This window comes from Moschus berezovskii, chromosome 6 (assembly GCF_049115385.1).
Source record: "Moschus berezovskii isolate FMDL1 chromosome 6, NW_MosBer_1.0, whole genome shotgun sequence".
Classification (NCBI taxonomy): Eukaryota; Metazoa; Chordata; class Mammalia; order Artiodactyla; family Moschidae; genus Moschus; species Moschus berezovskii.
In genome coordinates this window covers 83,161,433-83,174,377 of record NC_142465.1, presented here as the reverse complement: position 1 = coordinate 83,174,377, position 12,945 = coordinate 83,161,433, and the positions used below count along the sequence as shown (strand labels likewise).

At 39.0% G+C, this 12,945-nt stretch overlaps 1 protein-coding gene across 3 annotated transcripts in view; it reads right to left on the bottom strand.

Annotated features, from left to right (window-relative positions):
• DENND5B (DENN domain containing 5B) overlaps window positions 1–12,945 on the bottom strand; it is a 223,562-nt gene that overhangs the window by 29,004 nt on the left and 181,613 nt on the right. For all 3 annotated transcript variants that reach the window (XM_088837249.1, XM_088837247.1, XM_088837248.1), the window contains one exon: window positions 7,348–7,429. In XM_088837249.1, coding sequence (XP_088693375.1) covers window positions 7,348–7,429 — 82 coding nt within the window. The remainder of the gene's footprint in view (window positions 1–7,347; window positions 7,430–12,945) is intronic.

Below are 12,945 nucleotides of genomic sequence, written 5' to 3'. Positions count from 1 at the left end.
AGTGCCAGATAAGAGCTCACAGGATCCAGGAATACCACGTTGTCAAAGTGCATCCACCCAAAATGAATCTACATGAAGTTTGGTAAGTACTTATGTCATATAATCTTTCCCTAAATATTCTTACCGCTCTAACATAGTAAAATCTACTGAAATCAGTTTTATGCTGGCCTTAAAACTGGAGACATAATAGATCAAGAATGTCAAAATGGGATATAATAATTTGAAAAACAATGTATGGTTAAGGAAAATGGGCAGGATTGGAACACATAAAGTGAAACCTATCTTCTTTAGGTGGCATTAGCATTCCCATCATAAAAACGTTTGCACTATTTTTTTTGGCAGGAGGCACAGGTCAAGAGATGAAGCCACCAGGCTCTTCTCAAGCCCTTTGTTTACTGGCACTAGGGAAATTTCTTTGCCTAAAAGACTGCTTCCTAATGTAATTAATTGCTTTGCTGCAGAATCTTCAAAAGCTCACAGGATATCACCTGAATTGCTCAAGCTTGCATTTAAGGCCCATGAAGCCTTGGCCTCAACATATATTCCTATTAAAAAATTCTACTCCAAGCAGTTAACTCACTGACTCTATTTTATTACCTGAAGTACTTACTTTCTTTGAGCTTCCTTGTTTGATTCTATTCATGTTTGAAATCCCAGCTTCTTCTAGAAAGCTTTCCTTGACCTTGACAGCCTTCAATGATCTAATTTATGAAGTTCTATAGACTAATTCACATTTATCATGCACTGTCTACAATTTCATCATTTCTCCTGGTATACATATTTCTCATTTTGACAAAAGCTCCCTGAGAACGACGGGCCCAATACTTCTTACTAGCCTTGCATCCCTGTTTGTTCGCTATAAGGCTTAATGTATATTAGAAGCTCAGAAAACTGTTGCTTTGTAAAAGTTTATATCTAATTTTATGTTTTAAAGCAATTTATGCTGTTATTAAACTTTAAATCTATTAAAATTTTTTCTGTATAGTTATACCATTTGAATCTGTTTTTAATTGGAACAATTTTATTATAGTTAACTATAATGGCATTCAGCATAATATTCTACAAGTTATTACTTCTAAAATAGATCCTATTAATTCACAGCAAAGTATATATGGTGTGTGGTTTAAATACCTTATTTACTTTATTTGTTTCCAATCCTAGTACAAAGCTTTCTAATTTTTATGTATTCTGTCTTACCTGATTGTCACAATATCTAGTGAGAGGGAGACCATCATTATTTCACTTCAAAGATGAGGAAACTGAGATTCGTTGAGACTAAGTGATCCACCCAAGATCACAGAAGCAATACATATTATTGTATAGATGCCACCCATTTTCTACCAAGCATTTCTTCATGGTACTCACATTCTTGGAAAAGTTCTCCTCCTCTAGACCCAGAAAAACCAGAAGAAACAACTCCAGGTACCACCACGACGGGTGCTCCTTATCCGTCAGCTAGGACTGAATGGATAAGCAGCATCTACCTGATCTAAGTTGAGTCGATCAGATTTTCTCTCACAAACTAGAAATTAGTACACTGAAAAACCAAGTCAGTCTTTGCTGAATGCTTAAAATAAGACAGGTGTCGAGGCCAGGGCTTGGGAGAGCATGTTCACAGTTAAGCAGAAAAGGAGGGAAAGGGGCAGAGGAGAGGAGAAGCCTCCACAAGTGGAGGTAAAAGCAGGGACAATTTACTTCCAGTGAGACAGACAAAGCTGTTTCCTATCCAGCAACAGTTCTTGGGCTTGGATTATGGAAATACCCTTGCATATCTCCCATAAATCCTCCCTTCTCCTGAAGCTAGCTTGAACAGGCTTCTGTTGCCTAAAACTGAATGATTCTTGAGTAGAAGCAACCAAGTTTGAATCCACATTTCCCGAATCCAAAACTGCTCTTTATTTCCCTGCTATCACCAGTGAGAGTCAGCAATATTTATTAGAGAAATTAAGGAATTAGCCAATTTTAGTTTAAGCCCACACTCTGTAGTCATAAAAATTCCTCAAATATTCCTTCCCAGGGTAACAAAATTAATCATGCTTATTTTAACTTTCAGTTCAGTTCAGTTCAGTCGCTCAGTCGCGTCCGACTCTTTGCGACCCCATGAATCACAGCACGCCAGGCCTCCCTGTCCATCACCAACTCCCGGAGTTCACTCAAACTCATGTCCATCGAGTCAGTGATGCCATCCAGCCATCTCATTCTCTGTCGTCCCCTTCTCCTCCCACCCCCAATCCCTCCCAGCATCAGAGTCTTTTCCAGTGAGTCAACTCGTCGCATGAGGTGGCCAAAGTATTGGAGTTTCAGCTTTAGCATAAGTCCTTCCAATGAACACCCAGGATTGATCTCCTTTAGAATATACTGGTTGGATCTCCTTGCAGTCCAAGGGACTTCGAGAGTCTTCTCCAGCACCACAGTTCAAAAGCATCAATTCTTCGGCAATCAGCTTTCTTCACAGTCCAACTCTCACATCCATACATGACCACGGGAAAAACCATAGCCTTGACTAGACTGACCTTGGTTGGCAAAGTAATGTCTCTGCTTTTTAATATGCTATCTAGGTTGGTCATGACTTTCCTTCCAAGGAGCAAGCGACTTTTAATTTCCTGGCTGCAATCAGCATCTGCAGTGATTTTGGAGCCCAAAAAAATAAAGTCTGATACTGTTTCCACTGTTTCCCCATTTATTTCCCATAAAGTGATGGGACCAGATGCCATGATCTTCGTTTTCTGAATGTTGAGCTTCAAGCCAAACTTTTCACTCTCCTCTTTCACTTTCATCAAGAGGCCTTTGAGTTCCTCTTCACTTTCTGCCATAAGGGTGGTGTCATCTGCATATCTGAGGTTATTTTTTCTCCCGGCAATCTTGATTCCAGCTTGTGCTTCTTCCAGCCCAGCATTCCTCATGATGTACTCTGCATATAAGTTAAATAAGCAGGGTGACAATATACAACCTTGATGTACTCCTTTTCCTGTTTGGAACCAGTCTGTTGTTCCATGTCCAGGTCTAACTGTTGCTTCCTGACCTGCATACAGGTTTCTCAAGAGGCGGGTCAGGTGGTCTGGTATTCCCATCTCTTTCAGAATGTTCCACAGTTTATTGTGATCCACACAGTCAAAAGCTTTGGCGTAGTCAATGAAGCAGAAATAGATGTTTTTCTGGAACTCTCTTGCTTTCTCCATGATCCAGTGGATGTTGGCAATTTGATCTCTGGTTCCTCTGCTTTTTCTAAAATCTGCTTGAACATCTTAACTTTTCAACTTTAGTGGAGAATAAAGCTGATGCTCACAAGCACATATGCAAACATTTATAAAAAGATAAAAGTGACCATTCAGGTTACTGTCAAGTAATTTATTCCCATCTTTATATGAAAGCCAAGTACTTCCAGGATATACTTACGACATCCTGCTCATTTGTTGACATATTCAGAATATCTATACTTAGATAGATATTCTGAATATATCTATACTTAGATACGGAGAAGGCAATGGCAAGCCACTCCAGTACTCTTGCCTAGAAAATCCCATGGATGGAGGAGCCTGGTAGGCTGCAGTCTGGGGGGTCGCTGAGGGTCGGACATGACTGAGCGACTTCACTTTCGCCTTTCACTTTCACACATTGGAGAAGGAAATGGCAACCCACTCCTGTGTTCTTGCCTGGAGAATCCCAGGGATGGGGGAGCCTGGTGGGCTTCTGTCTATGGGGTCACGCAGAGTCGGACACGACTGAAGTGACGCAGCAGCAGCAGCAGCAGCATACTTAGATAACAGTACTAACAATCTCCTCAATCATGTAATATTCTACTATACCCCTCACTATTAATTACATTTTGTCCTTAACAATAAAATTTGGTTTGAATGTCTAGATGATATGCGTAGCTACTCTGGAAAGAAATTAGTAATAATGATAATGGCATGGTAATACTCCTCTTTTATATGTAGATAACCTGTATAATTATTTATTATCCCAAGCCTTTCTCTTTGGAAGAAAAGAAATCATTCTATTATTGACAATACAGTGATACCTAGTATCTATGAAAGTCCTGGGGAATTGTCAGAGATACTAAGATAAAGGGGATAGCCTGTAGACACATCTGTCCTGGACTCATGCCAGCTGCTGAGCAATCTGGTACCAAGACTCTTGACAACTACAAGGACTCAAAGTCTCTAAGCTGCCCATGTCTTTGCCTCAAGACAGACATTTGGGAGACAGGAGGAACTGGCAGGGCGCGAGGCCAATAGAGTGTGAACTCTGAGATCTAGGTATTCTAATCTTTAGAAAACAAGTTTTTTTTTTAATCTGTCAAAGTTTAGCATATTTCTTAGGTATTTCACTTTAAGGAAAAAGGTCCACATGAACTATCTAGATTGCAACTAGGGATTACAATGAAGTTCTTGCCTAAGAACTTGGAAACAGAAATAAGCACATCCACTGAGATATAAGCAAATATATTATGAATAAGGGGCTTCCCTGGTGGCTCAGTGGTGAAGAATCTGCCTGCTAATGCAGGAGATGAGGGTTCGATTCTTGGGTCTGGAAGATCCCCTGGAGAAGAAAACCACTCCAGTATTCTTGCCTGAAAAATCCATTGTAAAACTTAATACCTTTTCCTTTGTAATTAATAAATTCTTGGGGAAAATAATTTTGAGACTACGCAAATATTCTTGTTTCAGCTTAGATGCTTCAACCACTGATTTTTCTACTTCATTCTTCTACATTTATTAATTGGAGTGCTTCTGTAAAAAAGAGCTGTTCCACTGTATTCACTTATTCAACTATTTATATTGAAAAAGGCTCTTGGATATTCATTTTATTTTATTACTACTGTAAATTACTCTTTTTGCTCAAATTGTTTCAGCTTTGGCCGTTTGGAGCTCTTTCAGGCTGACTCCTATGTCTTTATTATGTGATCCTATACTTTCTGAGCACTCCCTTACTTTTTGGCCTTACCAAAGATGCACTTGGTTCTTCCTATATTTTCCCTTCCTCAGTTCCTGGAATCAATCACTTCTGTAGATAGCTGTGGCTCCTCTCACTGGAGAATGGTATCCAGAAACCAATCTGTGGGCACTAGCTGTACTCACTATTGCTGGGGTATTACTACTTCTAGGCTCTCTCAGTGGAAAGAGCCTGGAAATCTATCAGTGACTGCCAAAAGTAGGAAGCTGGGAGAGGGGCTGATGCAAAAGCAGTAGCACAAGGGGTGACGGAACTGTTCTGCATCACAATTGTGTTTTTATGAAAACATATACGACTACACACCAAGCATGAATTTCCTTGTATATACATTTAAGCAAAACCCCAAACAAAAATCACTAGGATGTGAAGGGAACCCCAAATGGAATACAAGGTAACAAATAAAGCTAACACTGTTACAAATGAATAATAAGACCACACTGAAGGGAGTGGAGAAAAAAAGAAAGAACATAAGTTTTGGAAAAAAGTATTTTGACTGGATACTGAAAGGTTAATGACAAAACTGAGCTGTGCAAACACTGTGCTTAGTTAGTACCCCTGTTTCTTACACGGGTGTGAGGCAGCAATTTCAAAACTACCTTACAGGTTGCACAAATAAGTGAATATATTGCAGATAATGAGAGTCAGGTTTCTCATAGTTTGAGAAAAAAATTACAAATAAGGGAGAAGACTAGAATGATTCCTGTGGTACAGAACTGGAATCAGAGATATCATTATGAATTTATGGTCTTAAAAACTGTATAAAAATACACATACACATATATAAATAAATATAGAAACAGAAATAAATATAGATGTATATGCATGCATCAGTGCACAACTATACATTTATTTCCAGGACAATTTTGAGTGCTTTACATTTATTAACTCATTGAATATTTATACCAAAATTTTTAAGAGAAACACTATTATTTAATAGGTGAGGAAACTGGGAATATGAGCACCTGCCCTTGGCCACAGAGACTAGTAAGCGGCAAAGTTAAAACAGCAACCCTTGTGGGCTGGTCCCACAGTATGAGCTCTTAATCAGGACGCTAGACTGCCTTTTATTGAATGAAGGGAGTTTATCAAGGCCAGACACCCCTCCCCAAACAAAACCAACAACATAAAGGAGATAAAAGTAAATATGCAGGAAACTGGAAGGAGTAGGGTAGCCTTGTGTAACGTGATCATCTCCTAATTAGGTTTTAGAAGTTTGGTCTTTGAGGTCACCACTGCAAAGCTCTGAACAATCATCACCTTAAAATGATGGCTACTGTGAAATCAAGGCATAACACATGTGGTTTTATGTTTCCATTAAGAGAGCGGGACTGCATTCCCCTCATAGTTAGAACTATTCATCTCTTGCTGACCTCAAAAGGAATCATAAGCCACATGAGGACAACTACATTTCATTTATCAAGCAATAAGAGCATTTAAGATATAAATATGGAAATGGATTCAGAAAACAAAATCCAAGATTTACTGAACTCTTAGGATAAGCCAAGAACTTCTTGAAACTTTTCAGTATAATGGACTAACTTGTTTAAGTCTCACGAGCTAGACAACTTTTCTTCTTTATTTGAGAGAAAGAATATGGGCAAACTCCGGGAGGTGGTGAGGGACAGGGGAAGTCTGGCATGCTGAAATCCATGGGGTCACGAAGAGCTGGACACAACTCGGCAACTGAACCACAAGGAGAGAAAGAAAAACTGAGACAAGTGACAGAAAGTGCCTGGGATCACCCGGCTTGTGTGGAGTCGGGACATGCCACTCCAGGATTACGACGCACTCATAAAGGCTATGCTTTTCAGTTGTAAGCCTTTGACAAATCAAATAAACACCAATAATTAAACGTTGCAACATTAAACCCATATATTTCAAAAGTTAACTAAAAAGGACCCAAAATATTCAAAAGAAAAAACTTCCGTCTTCCTCATTCAATAAATCTATTTTAGGTATGTTGATGCCTTCTAATGATTTTCAAAACCAGTCATCGCATGTGATAATTTTCAGATTTGCATTTGCTTCAAAGGAAATCTACCTGACAGAGATTTTTCTGCTAAGTAACTTGCTATTATTTGCAGATTTTTTTGGTTTATATCTGGGGATAGTAAGTATTTAAGGATACTAAAAAAGAAAAAAAACAGAACAAAAGAAATTGTAAAATAATTTAGAGATATTTAAAAAACTCTTCTCAGTTGCACTTTGCCTTTGGATTTAATGTCAGGAAAATCATAACAGTACAAAATTAAAATAAATGAGATTATAAAAAAATTTTTCTTCAGAATACATAGGCAAAAAATACCATAGTCACAGTTATTTGAGCAATTTATATGAAAACCATGAATATTTCAAAAGTTATCACCATATGCTAGCAAATATAACAAATACCTCATGTCCTGGATAAGAGAGACCCTGAGGGTTGGCAACATAACTCCTGAGTCAGATTTTCTTCTTTCTGGTCCAAGGGCAACTATGTAGAAAAATATCAGCAAAGTATTAGAAAAACAACAGTAGAGACTTAAAAAAATCTACATGGTTCACATTCCACAAATAAATACTTTGAAGCTATTCTGATATAAACAAATTTTAAAGATAACAGAAAAGCTCAAATTTGTTTACCCAAATATTCCTACTTTATTATTACAGTAAACTAGCTATTTTCTTCCTAGTTAATATGGGGCTTTATCTGAAAATTTTAAATGAATCATAAGAACCCACACAACAAATAAGACAATGTGTGTACATTTTGGTCAGAAGGGTCAGTCATTTTCTAAAGTTATCATTCTAATAGCTCTGAATAATTACAGGAAAGCAGTGACTGTAAATTAACCTACTAAGTACGTGAATCATCTCTGGTCTTGTTAGCTACAATCATAAAATTTCTCTTTTGAAAAAAATGTTTAAAAAGAAAAACTTAAGAGTTTGGATTCTTTAGTCTGATAAGTTTCTACTTCAAGTTCAGAATCCCAGTAACAGTATGTTTATCATACAAAGTGAGTAATCTAAATGGACAGTTAGAAGTATAATGTCTAAGAGTCATTCTCTTATGAAGCCTGAAGAGCTAACATTTATGTAAGAAGGAAAGGTTATTCTTTTACATAACAATGGCTAAACAATCAATTATTGGCTAATATATTGTAGTTGGGCTTCCCTGGTGGCTCAGTGGTGCCAGTGTGGGAGACTCAGAATCTTCCCTGGGTCAGGAAGATCCCCTGGAAAAGGAAATGGCAGCCCACTCCAGTATTTTTGCCTGGGGAATACCATGGACAGAGGAGCCTGGTGGGCTGCCATCCATGGAGTCACAAAGAGTCAGATACGACTTAGGGACTAAACAGTAACAACAATATTGTTGGAGTGCTCAATCTCACTGTAAGTGAGATTCTGTGGAGTTCAGTGCCCTTTATTTCCATTTCCTCATCTGTAAATGAAAACTAAATTGCAACATCACACTTGGCAAATACATCATAAAATGAAAATTAAGGATGCGGGTTTTCACTGTACATTAAACTTACATTTTTTCAGTTTTTAGACCCATTCTACTTTCGGGGGCTAGGATACAATATCGGAACATGTAAGTTTATATGAAGCTGGCACTGAAGGAAGACAGGGAACATTTTGGTGGATAAGGATCTGCAAGATTTTGGCACTTGATGCAAGAAGATCAACTGATACTTGGCAGGTATAACGTAAGTGAACACTGATGGAGTTGCCAGGACAAAAAGAATATAGCCAGACCAACCTAAAGGCAGTTCTTTCGAGGGCTTTCCCTACCAAGTAGGTAATAAATAGGGCATCTGTCTTGGCAGTCTGTGGAGGGAGTTTTCAGTGGGTCACTGAAAACACTGGTTGATCTCAATACCCAAGATGTAAAAGACAGTGAGGACACTATTTCAGAGATTTGCAGGCAATATGTTATTTGTCTTCCTGTTTGAGACTATTACCACTTAAGTGTGTTAATTAATGAAAGCAATCCCTCTTACTGGAGAGAAAGTGAAATGCCTCAGAGAATGCCTCTACCCCCCAGATGATTACAGCATGTAAGATGGCCACACATGGACTGAGAAGAGAAAAAGACTATGAGGCAGGAGAAAGGGGCTGAGTTACCATAATCTGGCAACTTGACCAGAGGAAGACAGGACAATAGAAGGAATCGTGCCTCAGGGGGTAGAGAACAGGTGAGATACTAAATAACAGAGGAGCCTGACATTTAAAAAAGCAGCAGCATCCACAAAAAGAACATTCACAGGTCTAAGCATGTTCTAGGAATCCTATTTTGGAATCCTCTTTCCAAGCCACCCTTCACTGATCAATATTCCTTTTTTTAAAAAAAATAATTTAGTTTTAATTAGAGGATAACTGCTTTACAATGCTGTGTTGGTTTCTGCTGTACAAGGACTTGAATCAGCCCTAAGTATACATATATCCTCTCCCTCTTCAGCATGCCTCCCATTCCCACCATCCCACCCCTCAAGGTCATCACAGAGCACCAGGCTGAACTCCTAGTGCTATACAGCAACTTCCCACTAGGTATCTGTTTTATACAGGGTAGTATATATATGTCAATACCACTTTCCCCTTCCCCCACTGTGTCCACAAGTCCATTTTCTACGTCTGCATCTCTATCCCTGCTTTGCAAAAATGTTCATCAGTACCATATTCCTTAAACATACAATATATTTTTTCATGTCTTCATGCAATTTGTTAAAGGCTTTTGCTTTTACAGGGTTTCTGTATTTTTCTCCTTGATTATGGCCTGTTTATCTCAGATTTGAGAGCAGTACAGCACAATGGTTAAGAAGATGGTCTTCTCAAACCCTACAGAGAAATTAAAAGCTCACTGACCTCATGTGGGTCATTTAACCCCTCCATGGTCTGTTTCCTCACCTGCAAATTGGGGACAGTCACAATACCTACCATATTCAAACAGATGTAAAACATTTATAATGGTGCCTGGCACAAAGTAAACTCTCAAAAGAAAAAAAGAAATTTAGCTTTAATTTTGCCTCTGTGTGAAATCTTTCCTAAATATACTTTCTCCCCTAGGCACACTGTTAGATAAGTTATTCCCTTTCTCTCGTGGGACTTTTAATACTGAACCTCTATCACAAACCAATCACAATTTAACACTTCTGCTACTCTTATTATTAAATTATATGCCTCTTGAGGCTTGGTCATATCCTATTCTTGTATATCCAGAGGGCCCCTCAAAATGCTGAGCAAATACACATTGAGGGAGATAAGATTATTTAGGGCCAGATGGCAGAACCTTAAATAACAAGTTAGAAACATCCAGAAATCCTAGGGAGGGTAAAGAGATTTTGAAAAGAAATGATATGCTTCTCAGCGCTTTTTTTTTTTTTTTGGCTACACGCTATGGCATGTGGGATCTTACTTCCTGACCAAGGATTGAACCTGCATCCCCTGCAGTGGAAGTGCAGAGTCTCAATTACTGAACCTCCAGGGAAGTTCCCTACTGCTTTTTAATCAGTTAAGCAGAGTGACAGTGTGATGATGTGTGTGTGTGCACTACGTCCCTCAATCACCTCTTTGCGACCACATGGACTGGAGCCCGCCAGGCTCCTCTGCCCATGAGATTCTCCAGGCAAGAATACTAGAGTGGGTAGCCATTTCCTTCTCTAGGGGATCTTCCCAACTGAGGAATCAAACCTGGGTCTCCTGCATTGCAGGCAGATTCTTTACCATCTGAGCCAGGAAAGCCCAGTGTAATGGTACAAATGCTACAAGGGAGATGAGCTAGAAGTTGTTCCAGAAGCCAACTTGTAGATGAACTAAGACAGTGGCAGCCAGTGAAAACAAAGAGGAGAAATATGCAGTGGAATTAAATAACCAGATTAAGGGTAAGCAAGACTCAAGAGTCAAAACAATATTAAGTATGAATATAAACTGTTTTACTATCTACTATTCCATAATCATAACTTTCCTTTATTTGATCTTGATTTTGCAAATGAAAAAACTGAGGCTCAAAGAGGTTAAGAAACCTGACCAAAAAATTCCATTAATTAAAAGGAGTAGAGTATTCTGATGTCATGTCCAGTGGACTGTTATATTAAGGATGACTTTCTGGCTTGCTTGACTGAGAAGAGGGTTATGATGTCATTAAGTGAAATTGAGAAGAAGGATGAAAGTATGATTGGGACAGGAGGGAGAGGTGCTAAGATAATGAGTCTGTTTCAGGATGAGTTGAGTTTGAGGTCCCACTGGGCTATGGATGTTTAGGAACTAGGGCTGGAGATAGTGACTCATGAAAAATCTGCTAATGGGATAGATTGACGATAACAGTGCATTCAGTTCAGTTCAGTTCAGTCGCTCAGTCGTGTCCGACTCTCCGCGACCCCATGAATCACAGCACGCCAGGCCTCCCTGTCCATCACCAACTCCCGGAGTACACTCAAACTCATGTCCACAGAGTCGGTGATGCCATCCAGCCATCTCATTCTCCGTCGTCCCCTTCTCCTCCCGCCCCCAACCTTTCCCAGCATCAGAGTCTTTTCCAGTGAGTCAACTCGTCGCATGAGGTGGCCAAAGTATTGCAGTTTCAGCTAGCATCAGTCCCTCCAATGAACATCCAGGATTGATCTCCTTTAGAATGGACTGGTTGGATCTCCTTGCAGTATAAGGGACTCTCAAGAGTCTTCTCCAACACCACAGTTCAAAAGCATCGATTCTTCGGCGATCAGCTTTCTTCACAGTCCAACTCTCACATCCATACAGTCGACGTTCACTCTTGCCATCTCCCATTTGACCACTTCCAATTTGCCTTGATTCATGGACCTAACATTTCAGGTTCCTATGCAATATTGCTCTTTATAGCACCGGACCTTGCTTCTATCACTGGTCACATCCACAGCTGGGTATTGGTTTTGCTTTTGCTCCATCCCTTTATTCCTTCTAACAGTGCATTAGCTGTCAACAAAAAGATGCTGAAATCCTAATCCCCAAGTACTTCTACAATAAATGTTGTTTAAGCCATCCTATTTGTGGTCATATATAATGGCAACCGCACGAAATTAATACAGTATTTTATTAGTAAACTTTGGAAGAAAGTTTAGAAGTCTGTGAACAAAAATGCAGATTAGGAGTTAAGGAATGAAGCCATAGTTTTAATCTAGAGATCTAAAATCTAAGAAAGTTTTCATGAAGTCTCTTCTAGACAGAAGAAAAATTTATGAACTGTTCAAATGAATATTTCTATTAGTATTTCTTCTTTTTTTTTTGGCTACACCACACAGCTTGCAGGATCTCAGTTCCCACCAGGGATTGAACCTGGGTCACAGCAGTGAAAGTCTGGAATCCTAACCACTAGTTCAACAGGGAACTTCTTTTTAGTATTCCTTAATTTGCTATACTCAAATGCAACAGGCTACTTTCTCCTTCAATAGAAACACTGGTTTAATACTCAGCCACATAAATGTCCTTTGTATTCTGCCTGCAAGAATGCTACCGCATAGACAGCAAGTACACAGAGCATAGAGACTGCATGCATTGTTTTAGAGAGTCATAATATACCCATGGGCAGGTAAGTAATTAAACAAACTTTTGATGAAGATAAGACGTTAAAAGAGTGACTCCAAATTCTTGGCCAGATATAGAATAACCATTTAAACTACTATTTCTATTCCCTTCTGCATTCTACCCCACTCCATGCCAACTGTTTTAAAAGTGCATTTAAAGTTTAGTAGAAACTTATCTGCGGATGCAAGGTTTGGAGACAATACCCATGTCTAAGCTGGTCCACAGTTTTAAAGGTAGAAACTTTTGGGTGATATATCAAGAATGGTCTTCTTTCTAGAATCAACTGCATTCTGAGATCCTCTCTCTAAAAAAGGACTTCTAACTACTAGGTACGGTGACTTGGTGAAAATTTGATGAGGTCAAAATTAAGACAGTTTTAAAAGACATGGAGGGAACTTAAGTGCATATTATTAAGTGAAAGAAGCCAATCTGTAAAGGCATCATACCACATGA